Source organism: Solanum pennellii, chromosome 6 (assembly GCF_001406875.1).
Source record: "Solanum pennellii chromosome 6, SPENNV200".
Classification (NCBI taxonomy): Eukaryota; Viridiplantae; Streptophyta; class Magnoliopsida; order Solanales; family Solanaceae; genus Solanum; species Solanum pennellii.
This window is the reverse complement of record NC_028642.1, coordinates 35,786,760-35,806,032: the sequence shown is the minus strand read 5'-3', so window position 1 is coordinate 35,806,032 and position 19,273 is coordinate 35,786,760. Positions and strand designations below refer to the sequence as shown.

Below are 19,273 nucleotides of genomic sequence, written 5' to 3'. Positions count from 1 at the left end.
CTATTTTCTTTCGTCGTGGTTCTGTTTTAACAATGTATTCAGCAATGGGCTCAACAGGAGGATGACATTTTAGCCCTGTAACTATGGCAAACTCTCTTATGTCAAAGAAAACTGGCATGCCACAATAATTAATTAGAATCTCATCATTCTTATTGGGATTTTAAAAAATGAACCTTCTTTTCAGAAGTTCATACACGATGGTCATTTGAAAACGTGGAAGTGGATCAATGGGTAAATCAAGAAAATGACCAAAACAACTATTTCTGAAAAAATCTTCCAATTGATTTCTCTTGAGGATATCCCTGAATTTGACGAAAGGTCTTCCGAGGATTGACCTAATGATGCTGTCACCATTAGCATCAGGCTGCAGATGCACAGGGAAAGTGTCTGCATTGATGATTTTAATCGCATCATCACCACTAGCATTGAACTCTTCATGAAGTTCTTGTTCTTCTTCATGAACTTCATTTATTTTTTCTTGTTGTGCCACAACTACTACTTCTGTATTTTTTCCCTTATTCTTCCTGAACTTCATTTATTTTCCTTGTTCCTCAACTTCTTGTTTTCCATCTTCTTCCTCCACTGCTTGTCTTTGTTCATATTCTTTTTGACAAAATTCTACTTCTGCTTGAGAAGAAGAAACTGCTTCAGTTGCAAGTTTTTCTAACAGTGTAGTATTTTCGTTCCTCTTCTTATGAATTTAGACCTAGCCTTCTTTTGGATCTTTGTTTGGTCAGATGTATCAATATCAAGTTTTCTTTTGACAGGAGCCATTATATTTGTATCTGCAATCACAAAAATAAAATATTTAAAAGTCACACACACATGAGCTACAACCACAAGTTAAAACAGGGCAATAAGCAGATAAGCACATGCATTCAAACCATAATTAAATGTTACCTTACCTGAGAAGATATATATCAACGATAAAGTAGAAATTATGAGAACAACACCGTCTTGCTGTAGAAGATGATCTGTGAAGGAAGGACTAAGAGAAGAAGAGAAGAAGGAGAAGTAGTTGGCAGTAGAGAAGAAATAAATAAATTTTGTGGAATACGAAACGACATTTATAGAAAAGAGAGGAGAGAGGAGAGAAGAAAAATGAAAATTAAAGCCGTTTAATCTTTTTTTTTTTAATTTTGACAATTCAAACTACATATATAATATCTGTTGCTACATATATACGAACTGTTGCAACATATAACTTTTTTGTGTTTATTTCTACAGAAATTACATATATAGAAGAGAAATTAGTATAAATAAATAAAACTAGTGAAATACTAAACGACATTAATAAAAGAGAGGAGAGAGGAGAATGAAAATAAAATCGTTTAATTTTTTTCTTAATTTTGACAATTCAAACTGTGACATATGTTGCTACATATATACGAACTGTTGCAACATATAATTTTGTCGTGTTTATTACAACAGAAATTACATATATAGAAGAGAAATTAGTATAAATAAATAAATCTAGTGAAATACTAAACGACAATTATAGAAGAGAGGAGAGAGGAGAGAGAAAAATGAAAAATAAAGTCGTTTTTTTTTTAATTTTGACAATTCAAACTGTGACATATGTTGCTACATATATACTATCTGTTGCTACATATATACGAACTGTTGCAACATATAATTTTGTCGTGTTTATTACTACAGAAATTATATTTTAATTAACACTTCACCAATTGTTTTATACAACTTATCAACAAAAAAGTAATTCACAATGATATGATATACATAACCACCTATCTAATCAATGGTTGTAAACTTAACATTTTCATCGATCTTAGATTTTTTTAGTTCTATGCATCTCTGGGTCTTCATTGTTACTAACGTAACCATATCAAGCCTTTACAATCCCATAATTCCATAGGAGTGAAGCATATCTCAAGCGAAGGGTGTCTGCACTAATTCCACATGATGGTACTTGTAATTCATCACTCAAATACTCAGCGTATGCAGCAACGAAAATTCCACAATCTCTGCATGGTATATCATCAATCAGAAAATATAATAACATCACATTTCGATAGTCGTAAGACAAAATAATATTGTGATACTTACAGACTAATGCTTTCTTGTTGGGCAATACCAGTAACATGACTGACTTCGAATGGGTGAGATTTGTTCTTTCCTTGGTAACATTTAAGCACTGACCAGTTGGTTCCCTAATTTTGCTCAACAAATCCACTCAACTCAAGGTACTTTGGCAACATTATAGCCATCTTTTGAATCTCGGAGGATAGTTTTCCATTAGACCTATTTGAGGACATGGAATCGTACACTTTTATGCACCGTTCCTTCAATGCAATGACTGCCAAGACCCAATGGAATTCTCCATTACTATTTACAGGGACATAAACATCATCCGTCAAGTGTCAAGGCTTTCCAGAAGGTATAGCATACCCTTTCATTATGTCAATGATTTTATCCTCATATTCACTAAAATTGTCAATGTATGTTTTGAAAGAACAACTAGTGGTGGTATATTGCTATTCAGACGGAATCTTTTGATTCGACTTCTTACGCAAATAGTAAAATATGACATCCACATACTGCACACATGCATCAAACAAGTGTATCAATTTAATTGTATACATTCATGTACTAAACATTACATATAAAAGTTAGCATGGATTTACCTCATCATTCCAGCACCTATTGGATTGCAACATTACGTAGAACCAGTCCTTATTCATTGAAAATGCAACTACTAAATCAAGTTCGTCAAATTCAAATTTTGAGCAATTGGCTAAGTAGTGATCCTCCTTGTTTCCTCTGCAATTGTGTAATCATTATAAATCATTATATAATGGACAACAAGAAGAAATTCTAATAATAGTTGAACGGCTTTACTTGCTTTACTTTACTTACTTTTTCATGATGCTTGTAAAGACCCTTTTTTACCCATTGCGAGAAGGATGACATTAGTTTAGTTGGACCCTCACTGTCAATGTTAAAACCTTCAAATGAATATTATCGCTTCACATCACAACTGACAACTTCAACTTTCTTCCCTTTCTTTTTCTCTTTCGCTTTTTCTTTCTGCTTCTCCTTCTCCTTTTCCTTCTGCTCTCCATCTCCATCTCCTTTGCCTTATCCTTATTCTCCTTCTCCTTCTCCTGTTTTGCCTTCTTCTCCTTCTCCTTCTCTTCATTTGCCTTCTTCTCCCTCTCCTTCTCCTCATTTGACTTCTTCTCCTTTTCCTCCTTTGCATTCTTTTCCTTTTCCTTCTACTCCTTCTCCTTCTCCTCCTTTTTCTTCTTCTCCTTTTCTTTCTTCTCAATAATCGTAGAAAGTGTTTGAGAAATAGATTTTTTCAACCTCCTACATTTCAAAGGTTGTGAAGTCTTCTTGGATCTTTGCACATCAATATTATGAGATATTTCCTTAAAAATATCAGTGAGTTTTTTTAACACGACTAATAAAATAATCATGTTGCTGCTCACATTCTTCGCATAGACAAAATGAGCATTTCATGTTAGAAGATTGAGTTGTTGTCATGGATGAAACTTCTTCTATCATTTCATCTACAAGGTAAATAAAAAATATTGAGATTTTACAATTCATTATAAAATAATAATAGCAGTATGTTGCAACCGATGGATAGTCTGTAGTTATAAATTAACATTATGTTGCCACATATGTACTTGCTGTTGCGTAACATATCCATCTTATGTAGCAACAAATGCATCATATGTTGATACATATGTACAGATTATTACAACATTTGAATCTTATGTGGCAACAGATGACCAACATATCAATTTTACAATTCATTATAAAATAATATTAGCAGTATGTTGCAACCGATGGTTAGTCTGTTGCGATAAATTAACAATATGTTGCCACATATGTACCTGCTGTTGCGCAACATATACATCTTATGTAGCGACAGATACATCATATGTTGACACATCTGTATAGATTATTGCAACATTTGAATCTTATGTGGCAACAGATGACCAACATATCACTAAAATGTGGCAACATACGCTAAAATCATATCAACAAAATGACCCAAAAAAAGAACAAAAAGAGCAACAAAAAATGACTTTTCACTGAATAATAACATTACAGATACATTTCCTCAAAATAAGGATTTTTTGAGTTGGCTGATTTTCTTTCAAAAATGATAATAATACACACCATTAAGTCGATTATTCAGTTTTTACACCTACAGTTAATTTTATTATTTATTAATCCAAGAAAAAAAACTTCGAAAATTGTAAAGTATTTCAAAAAATAACTTACTCATTTCGAGTCGAACACGATTACAGATCTAGATTGGAGAGTAATGGAAGACTGAAGAGGAAGAGTAACGACTGCACAGGAAGAGTAACAACGGACTTTTAAATTTTTAAGGAAGAAGATGAAGAAAAGAAGAGTGAGAAGGAGGAGGGAAGATAAAAAGATTTTTCTTTTTAAATGATTTGATTTGAATTATAAAAATATCTTTTTATATATTTTATATAAGATCAGAATATTTTAAAATATTAATTTGATGCCATAATTAGTTAATTAGCTTTAAAAAGAATTTGATATGATCAATGTGTCACCACTCGCCAATCACAAAAGCGTAACTTATTTGACACCTTTCCCTTAATTTTCTGATGAAGCTAAGCTAGGGCAACAGCGTTTAGAGGAAGAAGAGAAGAGCAAAGAGAAGGAGAATAAGGCAAACAAGGGAAGAATGCCTTTCATATCGAAAATAGAGAGGCAATTAGATTACGGTTCCTTCAACTCAAGTCACCCTATTGTCATTGACAATGGCGCTTCCTATTTCCGTATTGGGTATTTACTCCTAAATCTCCCAATTACTCTCTCTGTTTTGTATCTGTATTTCCTGTGCTTTAGCTCCGCTTCTTGGTAATTCACAGGTGGGCAGGAGAGAATGAACCTCGCGTTATCTTCCGGAATATTGTTCAGAGGCCTCGTCACAAAACGACTGGTATGTTTATGTGTATTAATTGGAGCCACATTTTTCATGATTTTACTAGACTAGCAACATTTAGATTATAAAGGAAAATGCAAAAATAAGTGTGTTATCTACTTATTTTGTTGTCATCTCTATTTATTGGACGGGTTGGGTAGGGGTCTGAGCTAGTGGAGTGAGGTTGAAAATGAGGTGTGTTGGAGGATTGGGAGGACAAAATCGCTGCGGAATGCTATTTGTAAAACTTTTTTTTTCTACTTTCGCTAGGAAAGTCATTTCTTCCGTTTTAAGGAATCTGTTTTCTTAGAGAAACTATTTTCTAAATTTTTTGAAGTACGGTTAATTGGTACTACCCAAAACACCCTAAGTTAGCTAATTGAGAAGGGGTATGTGATTCCCAGTGGGTTTACCAGTTGGTGGCAATAAAACAAGTGATGTTAGTATTTTCAACTGTTTGACTTGCCTCTAGATTTCTATCTTGTTAAATGTTAATCCTGCTGCTTTTACTTTCTTTTTGATAAGTGAAAGGAACATTCGGGAGGTTTAACTTAACACCTCTTATAGAATCTTCACAATTTTTTTCCATGTAAAAAAGAATCATTTTCTTGTTTCTGAGTGTACTTGACGATATTTATTCATGGATCAAAAATTCAAACAATCTTCTTGATCAGGACAAATGTGGGTCAACCCTGAAAGATTCCACAGAAGGCCATGGAAATTGAAGTAATTATTAAAGTACATGGAACCAATAACAATTACAACATAATGGGAAGTTAGTTTAGTTACCATTCACTTCTCAAATTTCACATAAAAAAATAACATTACATTCACTTAGTAAGTTAGTATTGATCAAAACAACATGTAACATATGAAATGTGAAAAACCACCAGTGAACGAAAATATGAGCACTTGGGCTTTCTTTAGAATAAAAATGAATTGGTTGGGTCAGCTATTGGGTCTATTTTGGCTGGGTTGGATTCAAAACTGGTTCAGATTGCTAATTAGTGTTTTAACTATTTTTTTCTCAAAATTAAATTTGCCTAGTGCTCCAGCTCACATGTGCATCCTTGATACCACCTAACATAACCCAGAGGAGTCCAAAAGAAGATAAACATGTTCCAACTATCTGCTGTTATTGTACAATGTCCTTATACAAAAAATAGAGGTATTTAAGTCGATATATTCATCAGACACATGTAGCATCTATTAACTGTGCAAATGGATCTTCTAATCAGGTTGTCTTGAGTTAGAGTTGCTTCATTGAGTGCATTTCAATTCAAACAGGATGTCTAAAGTACTCTCGATTCTGCATAACTGGAACATTAGGTTGAGTCATTCGGCTTGTTATATTATCCTCTGATGGATTTCTCTTCCGCACATGAAGGATAGGATTGATACTAAAGGCTTGTTTGGCTAATCATCAAACGTTTACTGATCGTGTAACTAATTGATCCTTTGGTAGTTGATGTAAAAATGATAACTCTTTTGGAGGCAATGTCAGGACCAGTTTGGATGGTGAGTTTACTGTAAGTTTCGAATATGACTAGTGCTTAATTATCCAATTATGATTAATAAAGTTCAATAATGAAGTACACAAGGGTATGACATTAAGGTCAATGAAGTTTAAATGCACCAAAGGCGACTATGGTTCAAATCCTTTTAGAAAAAAAACTGTTAGGTGATTTCTTCCCATTTGTATAAGTCTTGGTGGATAGAGTTACTCCATACCTGTGCCAATGGCACTTGGTAGATTTATCGAGGTGCGAGCGACCTGATCTGAACTCAATCTTATTTAAAAAAAGTTCTAAGATGATCAGATTATAGTGAAGTGTTTGGTGAAGAAATGATCTAAATTACTTCGTGCTAAACAACTCCTATGTAGATAATATTAAATAGTTGAGGTGCGTGAGAGCTGTCCTGGACAGAACTGTTTTCAGGGAAAAAAAGTTCCCAGTGAACAGTCTGTAGTGATGTTTGGTCAAGAAATGATCAAAATTAGCTCTTGCTAAACATCACCTACCATGAACATGTTTTTAAATACTGAATGCAGATAATACATCATCATTTCATAGGTGAATATTAGCCTCAGAGTTTTATTATGCTTACCTTATCATATTGCAGGTGAAACAGTAACAGTTGTTGGTGATCACAATCCTGTGCTACTGAAGTACTTTGATTGCACGCGTTCAGGACCTCGCTCAGCATTTGAGAGCAATGTTGTTTATCAGTTTGAGATAATGGAATATGTAAGGGTTTTCTATTTTGTGGGGATAGTATTTGGGTAAATGGTTTTTCTATGTCTGTAAGCTTGACCATGAAATTTGTGATGTCAATAAATTTTATGCCCGAACCCCCTCCCCTGAAATAAAGATAGAAAGATCAAACCATCTACCAGAGTATGAAACTATCAGGATAGCTGACAATTTATCTAGACATTAGGTCTAACTACTGTGTTCTATGACCCGTTCCTATTTATCAGGAGGGAACACTCTCTTTGGATTTTAACTGTAACCTCTTTGGATGTTAGGCCAAGCTGGCAAGGCAAATTCATGATTTAATTTTAGATTGTCAAGACAGTGCAATCTGACTAGAATATTAATGCACGACCTATTGTAACACAACACTTGTCAACAATGATTCATTCCCTACTTTTTGCTGGCACTGATGCCATACATGGTGTTCTTGGTGTAGATAGTTGGATGCATAAATTTTGTTTATGTGCTGCTATGTTGCTAACCTGAGTCTGACATATGAAACAAATGATGGTTAGGGATTACTTTGTCTTGTGTGCATTATTCATGTTGCCGTTATGTTTTCTGAAAAGGTACTCATGTCACCATTATGTTTTCCGTATGTAGATCCTGGACTTTGGATTTGATCGATTAGGTGCTGATCAGTCACAGGTATATGCTAGCTTTCATCCAACTTTTTCGCAGGATAAGATAGACCCGATGTAACTATATTCAGCTTGGTTTGTTTAGAATCTTTTGGTTCTTACTTTTTCGACAGAAGCTCTGAAATCATTGTTGTGGCCTTTCCTTTGATTATTGCGTCTCTTTGATATAAACTGTCTTTGTTGGTCTTTGAGGTTTGATAATCGTTGTCAATTGTCAAATTATTTTGTCTTCTTTTTTATCTTTTATCTTACCTCATAATTTTTATCCAACTGTAGTTTCTAGGAAGCATAAACAGGATGCAAATTGATATGCTTACACAGAAAAGAAATTGAAGGAACGTGGACTAATCAAGCATCATATAAGGTCCATATAGTTTTACATATATGTCGAATAAAAAAGACACCTCATAATCTCATTAAAATTGGCAGAAAAAATTTTATGGTAAAAGTTGTCTGACCTTAACGAAATATTTATACTTTACAAAAGTAAGTTGTATGGTATGTACTATTTTTGGAAAGGGGAATCTCCGACATTATCCTCTTTTCTCATCTCTCTCTTTTCCCCCTTGTAAGATATTCCGTGTCAATTGATGTGCCTCCATATCAAGTCATGGACTTAAACAATTGGATGATGAAATATTGTCGCGATTGCATTGCAAATATATAAATGAAGAGATGCACTTAAAGTTTGCATACCTTTGTTTCTCATAAGGCGTACACATTATACCATTTATGTACAGAGATACCACTATTCAAGCTATTTGCCCTACGATCCATCTTTTCACTTCCAAACTGATTATTTTGGCATAGGTAATGGTGCATAGCATGTATATTTGGGGTTCAGTGGGTGATGTGACGGACAGTCAGAGATTTGCTACTGATATATAAGGAGAGTATGAGACTTGACTGCTCTGTCACTTATGTAGACAATATCGAGAGAGGAATAAAATTGTGCAAGGGTGTTGAAGATTCTTTTTGAAGACATAAATGAAACATTTTTCTTTTTACATAGTGAAGTTTTGGAGCACATATGATGGTCCAGTCAGCTGCCTAGATGCTCTTTCTGCAGAAGCCTATCCTTGTGTAGAATTCTCCAAGTATACATCCTCAGTTCCCTATTATATCATAAGAATTAAGAACCATTATCTTTATTGAGAACAAAATAATTTGGACTGGCAAAGCTAAGATATTTAAAATATGGTGAAAGGCAAACCCTGATTCTGTGCCTTGAATCTTTGCTGCATATATCCTGTTGTTAAACTTCAGCTTGCAGTCCCTTAAACCAATACTTATTCAAATTGGTGGCAGGGCAGATTGACCATCCTATCTTAATTACTGAATGTGCTTGCAATCCAGTTCAATCTCGTGGCAAAATGGCTGAGCTGCTCTTTGAGTCATATGGAGTTCCTTCAGTAGGTATGGTGTTCATGTAATCATGTCGTCTTTTTTATCATCCTAAACCAAAAGGTTGCTTTGTTTTATTATGACCTTGTTAAAAGTTCTTTTATTGATGACAATAGTTACTTGGTTCACTTGTCACCAAACAACAGTTTGTTGTTGATAATTGAGAGCATGACTTTCTGTGGCATTTATGATTTATGTGAACTTGTTGGTCACGATAGGCATTTTTTTCTGTCTTGAAGCATTCGGTGTAGATGCTGCATTCAGCTACAAATACAACCAACAACTTGGAATTTGCAATGATACAGGCCTTGCAATCACCTCAGGATTTACCACATCTCATGTCATCCCGGTATGCTTTCGAGTCCTATCATGCAGCTGTATATCTATTTGAAAGGGTTAAAAAATTATGGGTGGTGTTGACGTGGTGTGACCATCTCATGTAAAAATTTAAAATGGTAGAGAGCACCTTTTAATCTTCCACATGCCCCTCACCTGCAGGCTTGATTCCATTTTAATGTGTCAAAAACATGATATTTTATTTTGATAATGAATGGCGGTGAGACTAGAGCCCAGAACCATGTTTGCTTTTATATAATGTTATTAAATAGACCTTGAGTATAAACAATCCTAGTCCCACACCGTGCCAGTATTGTCAAAAGTGAAAAGCGCTAAAGCCCTGATGCAGCTTAACGCCCAAAGCGCACTAAAAGTGTGGGCTTCACTTAGAAAAAGCGCAAATATATACATACATATATATATATATATATATATATATATATACTAGATAATGAATGGCCCGTTTACGGGCCCAATATTACAATTTTATAATATAAATTTGATTAAATTTTAAAAGAAAAATTATTATGATATTTTGAAATAAACATGATAGGAAATAACAATAAAACATAATATTTATTAAAAATAATGACCGATGAAAATTATAATGAATCATCTCATTCTTTATGAAGTAATAGAAGAATGAAAAAAAGTTATGACTTTGGTCTTAATATTTATTAAAATTAGGAGAACAATTTTGTATAATAAATAAAGAATTTTTTCCAAAGTAGTTAATAAACATGATGGATTAATGTTTTATATCAACGAAAGAGGATTGAAAAATATAGCACCAGTTGATATAATATATACCGCAGTAATTTAACATGAGGTAGTTAATATAATAATTTATATAACTTGCTTAAAATGATTTTAACTATGATAAAATAATAGTAATAAATAAATGTATGTTTTTCAATAAATTAATCATATATGTTACGTGAAGTTTTGAGATTATACATAAAAAGAGAAATCAAGTTAATTAGATACTTCAAAAATTATCTCTACAATCCAAAAAAAAAAAGCAATGCCATGAAATTGAAAAGTCCGAAGAGAACCAGAGGAAATGACATAACATGCTTCTCAAATTGTTGAAAATTTTTGTTCTTGAAGAGTTATCTCACTTCACTGGTTCCTTTTGAATTAAGCATTTTGAGAAAAGTAATTGTGATTGAAATTGAATTTAACATGTTAACTGATAGGGTGTCTGAAAAGTGTGGATTAGTTGAATTTTGTTGAAAGTTGAGTCATTATAGAGAGAATTGATCGAAATGTAGTTTTTAATGTTGAAAAAGAAACTGCATTATTGGTTTTCCTAATAAGAGATCTATACCAAAGTGTAATATTTAGGACGCAACAAAAAATAAAGGACGAAAAATTTATTGGTATAAGACATGAGAGGGGAGAAAATTAAAGAGTGAATGAAATGAAGAATGAATTAATGTCTATTTATTTGTGTCATAGACTTGGTTCTAGAAAAATCTTATAATTTGTAGTTTTTTGAAAAGTCATGTAACTTGTGGAGGAAATTTACCACTTGAAAATTTTGTTTTAAATGAAGTTTAAAAATACAATTTATAGTTTTTAAAATGAAATATATATGAAATGATATATTATTGTAGATTGTCCTCAACTTTTAAAATCAAACACATCTTTAGATTAATATGTTTGAAATCAAGTAAAAGTACATATTTGATGATATATTTTAATGAAGAACTACACTTTTATAATCTAGTAAACATTTAGTTTACTTTAAATACAAATATATCTTCCTACTCATTTTATTTGTAAAGTTACTTTTTAACATCTTTTAAAATATATATTTTTAAAAATATTGAAATTAATTTGAATTATTCTTTAATTTCAATCTAATATATATTATTAATTTTATCATACTTGTTTCTTTTCAAGTTCATTAATTAGAGTCAAAATAAAGGTTAAAATAATTAACTATATTTTTAAGTAATGAAATTTTATGTTAAAGTAGACCTTTTTAGTAAGCATAATGAATATAAAATTATTAGGAATTAATTAGAATAATAATTAAATAGAGTAATGAATAGATATCACAATAACTCATAAAAAATGTGAAGTGATAACAAAATGTGTTGATAAAAATAACATTAATCAAAGATGTTTATCAAACTATTTAGTTTCTTGTTATTATTCTTGGTAAACTTTTGTAAGTATGAAATAACATTTTTACCCTTGATCACCATTCACTTTCATATACAAAGAGATGTTTCTAGAATTATTTGTCTCTCTTGCTATCTTTATTAATAGATTTTTATTAGTATAAAATCACATTTTTACCCTGGTCGTCCTACCACTTCACTCTTCTATATAATAATAAAATAAAATTATATATATATATATATATATATATATATATATATAGAGAGAGAGAGAGAGAGAGAGAGAGAGAGAGAGAGAGAGAACATCATAGACACAAAAATAGTAAATATGTAGTGCTTATAATGAAGTTTGTTCATCACAACATGTGTTTCTTATATGTTCTACTTCTAATAAAATAATATTCTTCCATATCATCTTCCTCAATAGGGTGATTCTCATTGGTATCAGTATCATTAGATTTATAGCCTTCAATCTCTTCTTCCCCTGACTCATCTTAATCAACTCATCTTCTGTCAACACGTGGAGCTTGGGAGCTTGAGCCATTATTTGTAATAACTTCCGACTGTCTCTTTTGTCGCCTTGTGTATGTCACCACATCCTCACTGTCCGACGCTCTTGAAACATCACCCCAAGTTAAGTTTGTCATCACCAAACACCAATTCATCTTCTGCTTCCATATTTTTACCCATCTTCCCAACCAACCATTCATTACTATGATCAATGTTATCCAACGAAATGGATCAACGACACTCCGCAAGTCATAACGAGCTTTAAAGCACGATTATACGTAACATACACTAGATCATTCAATCTTAGATGCTCTAGTCTGTTTCTTTTTTTGGTATGGATCTGTGTTGCATTGGTTAGTGTTAGTAAATTAGTCTAATTGGTTAACTATGCAAAGAGCAATTAATAAATATGATGTATACCACTACGATTACTTAGTACTTACATGCTCAAACACACTCCAGTTACGCTAACATCCAGCAGAACTAGCCGTAAACCCAAAATTCTAATGGCTAATTATTGGAGATTGGGAGCTGAATTACCATATAAATTCCACCATTCAACTGTAAAAGAGTTATGTAGACATCATTAAGTATAAGTTATTACCCAAGTACTAAGTAAGAAGTATTAAGTAAACTTTTAAATATAAACTAAATAATTATGAAATCTAAATGTCATTGTATTCACTTACCAGGAGATCTTTTCGTTCTAGATCTTTTTGCAATAGAAAGGCCAAATTGTTGTTCAGCTCTTGTGTGCAATGGTATCTCTGATATGATCTTGTCTTGTACTTCAGTGCTAGGAACCGATTTTTCAATACAAGCATACAACCCATCTGTTACTTCTTGACAATTCTCAATAGCTGGATTTTGAAAGAACTATTTATTCTTAGTGAAATCGCTCATTATATTTGAGATTCCTGAGTATCCATAAATGAAACCGACAAGGGCAATTGCTTTTTGGAGGGTCTTCTTGATGATAGGAATCTTCCCTACGTCTTCTAACATAAGATCTATACAATGAGCTTCACATGGCATCCAAAATATGTGTGCTCTTTTTGTCTGTAACAGTTGACCTATAGAAAAAAAAGGGTAAATAGATATGTTAAAATTTAGAAATCAAGACTTTGATCGATATTAGAAAGTAAAACATAAAACTTAGTTTCTTAAAGCAATATATTCTTACCAGCTAACACAAAGTTGCTCATTATCACTTACAATTTGAACCACATTCTGATCTCCAACGCGTTCCACGTATCTATCTTGCAATTCACATAAACTATTGGGTTGGTTTCTAGGCATGGTTATAGATATGAGAGTACAAAACAAAGATAGAGAAGGAACAATGATAAAAGTATATTGTATAGTAGTTGTAGTTATGTCAAAGAAATGGTTGTCTACTAAGCTGGTAGAATTTGGAATATTTTTTTTTTCATTTAATTCAAAGAACTTTAAGAGATTTTCCCAAAGAATTAAAATGTAATCAGCAATTCTCTTAACAAAATTAAAAAAGAAAGGACTAGCGCATTTGGGTTTGGAATTTTTCACAATGCAGTTCAGATAGTGCAATAGGCCTTTTGGACAATTATCAAATCAAAAGTTTTGATAGATAGTGAAAGAAAAAATAGTTGTCTGTTGTTATGACTTGAATGGGAAATTCGGTTGGTCGGACTGCTTAGATACGTTCGTGGGTCTTTATCTTTGTTTTCACTTGTATAAATTGATAAGTTAAAAAATGAGACGGAGTTCTGTTAGTTTTTAAGAGTGAAAATGACCCACTTCACTAACAGCAAGGGCAAATTTGGGACAATTTGCAAAGAAGGGAAAGTTGCCCCATTTTTCATAGTTGAAGGGCAATTTTGGCCCTTTTAGCATTTTTCAGCAGGTGTATGTGAAAGAGATAAATTTAAGACCCTATGCACTTTCAGGCTAAATTTCTGCTTGGCATATCATGATGCAGTTTTTGCTAGTGGTAGGCTCTCATTTCTCAAATATATGACATGATTTGTTTTATTTTCAGTTTATAAATGGAGAGCCTGTCTATGAAGCGTGCTGTCGAACTAACGTTGGTGGATACCATGTCACTGATTATCTGAAGCAGCTTCTTTCACTCAAGTACCCTCATCACATGTAGGTGTTATAATTCTTCGAAAGTCATGATGTTGCTATGAACTTTTGGCTGTTTCTCAGGCTTCATTTCTTAAATGCTTAAACAGATCAAAGCTTACATGGGAAAGGGTTGAAGAATTGAAGATGGAACACTGTTACATAGCTGCAGACTATGCTTCAGAGGTTCAACTATTTCAGGTAATTAGAACTTCGTCTCTTGCCCAGCCTCTCTAGTCTGCTTAACGGAGGTAAAATATTTTATTTTATTTTGTCAGAGGGGGGATAAAGAAGCTGAAGAGAAAACCAGATGTTGGCAACTTCCTTGGTCTCCATCACCAGTCGAAGAGCCTCCATCAGAAGAAGAAATTGCTAGAAAGGCAGCTTTGAAGGAGAAACAAAGTCAAAGATTGCGTGAGATGGCTGAAGCGAAAAGATCCTCAAAAATAAATGAACTTGAAAATGAATTAAAAGGTTTGGAATTCCTCTTAGAGGAGCTCAAGGACATTGAGGAGGAGGATGAAATTGTGTTGTTCCTTGCGAGTAGAGGTTATGCTTCTAAACGTGAAGTTGAATCCGCTTTTGCAAAAGTTACTCAATCACTTCGGAAGGCCAAGGGTGAGCAAGTTCCAAGTGAAGAGAAAGTGGATATTTCTGCAGCAGAGAAGTATTATCTCATTGATATACCTGATGATGAACTTTCGGCGGAGCAGGTATGCTCGTATATCGCCATATTGTTAGTCACTGTTGTTGGGCAGTTGTATATCGAAATTCTTTGTGATGGTGAAGAACTCGATATCCAAGTCTTTTTCCTTTCACTTTCTGAATATTGTGGTGTTACATTAATGCACTTCGTATGAGAAATAAACTCATGTCATCGTAATGTTTTAAAAGCTCAACTTTTGTGAGATATTATACTGTAATTCCCGTATGCTGTCACTTAACTTATCTGGTACTTTATGTAGTAGATTTAAAACAAAAAAGAGCTTTTGCAACTAAATTTATTGTTGCAATTGTCTCTTCCATTTTACTCTTGGCCAGCATTTTGCAAAATTATCTTCCATTTATTTTCATTTTTTGAGATTAAAACTTTCAACTGAAAATGGAAATACTTAAACTTGTTAATAGCTCAAGGAGAAGAGAAGACAAGTGTTCCTGAAATCCACAACTGAAGCACGGCAACGAGCAAAACAAAGGCGTCTGGAGGAGGAGTTAGAAAAAGAGAAGGAAAAGAAACTTGAGGAACAAAAGCGCATGTATGTTATATTTCTTGTCAGATAATACTTGAGCTAGCTTATTGTAGCATTATTCAACTTGTTTACAATGAGTTGTAGTAGTATCTATTTCTTCTCAAAATGGATATATGTATTTATAAAGTTGAGGCGAAAAATAATATATTTTAGGTACAGTTTTGCTCATAGTCGTATATTTCATGTTTCAGTACACCAACAACAACATACCTACTGAAATTTCACTAAGTGGGGTCTGGGAGGGTAGAGTGTAAGCAGACCTTACCACTACCTCGTGTAGGTAGAGAGGCTGTTTCCGATATTTCATGTTTCAATATCTTTTTATTTCATAAATTCATCTTATGTTGTGTAGGGAAAACCCAGAACGCTATTTGGAGCAGTTGCGAGCCAAATATAAAGAGCTCTCTGAAAAACTTGAGCAGCGAAAGCGATTGAAGACAAATGGTAACAATGCAAATGGCAATAATAATGTTTCTGGAGGTGTTGGTCGCGGGGAGAGGTTGAATGCTGCCCAAAGAGAGAGGATGCGACTGTTAACAACAGCAGCATTTGATCGAGGGAAAGGTGAAGATACATTTGGTCAAAGGGATGAAGATTGGCAACTCTACAAGTTAATGAGTAGAGATAATGACGATGATGACGATGATAAGCCAGATCATGATGAAACTGAGTTGGCTCGCATCTCCTCTAGGCTTCGGGTCAGTATGTTTTCTTGACACTTTGTTTGGCGTTAGTCTCTGTGTTGGATTGTTCTTTAAAGGTGTATCCTGATGTAACCTATGACAGGAGATCGACCCTACATTTTTTCCAGGATCAGAATCTGGCGCGTCTGCCTCAGAGACGCCACGTTTCCGTCCTCTAACAAAGGAGGATTTTCAAATCATACTTGGGGTTGAAAGGTTTAGATGTCCTGAAGTTTTATTCAATCCCAACTTCATTGGGATAGACCAGTCGGGGTTGGATGAAATGGTTGGAGTGTCATTGAGAAGGTTGCCTAGTTGGGTACAAGGGTTGGAGGATAAAATGACAAGTTCAATACTTGTGACTGGCGGGAGTTGTCTATACGCAGGTGTGGCTGAGCGCTTGGAAGCAGGAATTCGGATGATCAGGCCATGTGGAACTCCTATAAAGGTTGTCAGAGCAACAGATCCAATTATGGATGCATGGCGTGGTGCTTCGGTTTATGCTGCTGCTATGCAATTCCCAGAGCAAACATTCAGTAGAACGGATTATTATGAAAAAGGTGAAGATTGGCTTCGTAGATACAAGTTCAAATACACAATCTAATTGGACACTGATTAGGTTTAGTACACCCAGCGCAAGCTATGTTATTCGAAATGACGTGAACTTGCACTATGGAACTGTTCACGAGCTAATTGTTTGTTACACCTGCCATTTGACACCAAAAAAGAAGAAGATATAGTTAATGTTATTATATGACGGTTGTATTGAAAATTCTACTGAACTATGCAGTTAAACGCAGTTTCATTTCAACATCTAACTCACAATTCCAAAATTGATAATTTAAAAGAGGTGTTTTGCTTGTTCTGTCAGTACCGGGACAGCTGGATGGGGGTTAGCTCTTTCAAGAGACTGAGTTAGCATTATTAGTTGCAATCAAACTCTTTATCTTTTCAATTTTGGAGAAGAAAGGTCTTTGTTGCAACTTGTTTTGCAATGAATTTGGGAATATTTTTAAAATGTTTTTGTCAACACAATCAAATAGAACAAATATATAACTCAACTTTGTGATTTAGAGCTTACTCTTTATTACAAAAGTAAATCAATTAGTTTGAATAAGATCAATATTTAATCTTATCTTCAAGATTAGAATGAGGTGTTAGATTACTTTCTTAAAATTAGTCGAGTTAGTTATGTTCACTTGTGCTTGAGCATATGCTAATTACTTTTATGATGAACCAATTACTATAAGAATTTCGAAAACGGTTCAAAAAAGCTTTAACATATTAGAAATATTTCAAAATGTCCTTCCGCATATTAAATAAAAAGTGTCCTCCACCTAGGATGTGGTTTAAATTTGTCCCTCCTTCTATCTATTAGATAAAAAAAAAATACCCTTTAACATGTTAGAAATAACTCAAAAAATATTTTCTAATTATAAATATATAGATATATGTCTACAATCTTTTTAGTGGACTTGGCCAATTATTTAGTTTCCTTTTGATTTGTAAAGTTTTTTAGTTCTTTGTTTACATGTTTGTCTTACTCAATAGGTGGGAAAAGGACAAATTTGGTTGTGGACGGAGAACATTTTTGAATATTTTTAATACGTTACTAATATTTTTGAGCATTTTTTGTAAGAACAATTATATAGTTATTACATTGAAGTCCTCCAATAACTGTTACTTTTTTTTTCACATATATGATTTTAGAATTTTGCTGGCTTAAGATATTGATATTAACAACTGCCGTAGAATTTCGCGGACCCATGAAAGCTTCTACTATCTGTAGATGGTGCCCGTAAAACATAAAAAAATATGTGGACTAATTTTCTGAACTTTTCAAGTTCAAATCCTACCTTAAAATTTTTTGAGGCACTACAATTGCATGAAAATATTTATTTACAAAATACACTTTACAATTATAATTTGGTGTCATGCATTAAAATTCCTGCATCATCAATATTAAAAAAAATTATGATATTAGTAATACACACCTTAATACACAAAAAAATATATATTAGTTATACATTGCATTTGCATATATACAAAAATATACTAAATAAACTCTTTACTAATACATGGAATTAATACATACTCCATTCGTTTTTAAAAAATTGGCTTAGCTTGACTTGAAACGTAGTTTAAGAAAATAAAGAAGATTTCTAGATTTTGTGGTTCTAAATCATAGTTATGTCAAATGTATCCAAATGTAATTTAATCTTTGTAACCTTAAACATGTCATGTGGAAAAATTAAAGTTAAAATATTGCTAAAAAAGAAAATGGGTAATTTTTTAAACACGTTAAAAATGAAATTTGATCATTCTTTTTTAAATTGGAGAATATATTATTTAAATAATATAATAGGGAAAAATTTCAAAATGACTGTATTTTGACATTTAATAGGACTCATCAGCCACACTTGTTATATTTATTTAATATATCAATATTTTAGTTTTTTATGTATCTGATTTATATATTTGTTATTTTTGCAAGAATATAATTATTTAATAACAGAAAGGAGATAATCAAGGGCAATGATATTTAAACTACATATCTTGTGCCCGCGCCAGCCCAGACCCAACGTATGTTAGTTTTTTCCTTCCAACANCGCTCTTGCTTTTCTTCCTATGATCGTTCGGGGACGAACGATGGGTAAATTGGTATCTATTGTTACGACCTTTTTAGTCGATTCGAGCAGTAAGATTATTTTGATAAAAACTGACTGGGTCGACGGACCAAGCGACGGACCGTCATGGTCACGACGGCCCGTGATGGATTCCGTCATCCCATACTTGTAAATTTTCTTCTGCTACTTTCTCATTACCCTCGACGACAAGTAGGACGAACCGTCATAGGCACGACGGACAGTCGAGGGGCTTCGTTCCAAAACACTTAAACTCTGAAAATCTGGGTACTGAGATCGACTCTCTGAACTTCGCGACGGAACTTCGGGACCGACCGTCGTAGGTACGACGGACCGTCACAAACTTCTTTACTGAATTTGACTCTCTGAACTTTG

General features: G+C 33.3%; 1 protein-coding gene and 1 pseudogene across 2 annotated transcripts; one reads left to right on the top strand and one right to left on the bottom strand.

The window, feature by feature from the left end:
• Nucleotides 1-1,726: 1,726 nt before the first annotated feature.
• On the bottom strand, nt 1,727-2,417 carry LOC107023035 (annotated as a pseudogene).
• A 2,136-nt stretch (nt 2,418-4,553) lies between these two features.
• Nucleotides 4,554-17,118, top strand: LOC107021004 (actin-related protein 5). Of its 2 annotated transcripts, XM_015221567.2 has the most exons (12): nt 4,554-4,797; nt 4,884-4,954; nt 7,061-7,185; nt 7,798-7,842; nt 9,149-9,251; nt 9,479-9,588; nt 14,235-14,344; nt 14,431-14,521; nt 14,599-15,033; nt 15,449-15,576; nt 15,923-16,268; nt 16,357-17,118. In XM_015221567.2, the coding sequence occupies exons 1-12, from the start codon at nt 4,697-4,699 to the stop codon at nt 16,855-16,857; spliced, it is 2,166 nt and encodes a 721-aa protein (XP_015077053.1). In that variant the 5' UTR covers nt 4,554-4,696; the 3' UTR covers nt 16,858-17,118. The 2 variants fall into 2 exon arrangements, with proteins under 2 accessions (XP_015077053.1, XP_027773830.1); XM_027918029.1 differs by lacking the exons at nt 4,554-4,797; nt 4,884-4,954 and having other exon boundaries at nt 7,102-7,185; nt 9,144-9,251.
• The last annotated feature ends 2,155 nt before the right edge of the window (nt 17,119-19,273 follow it).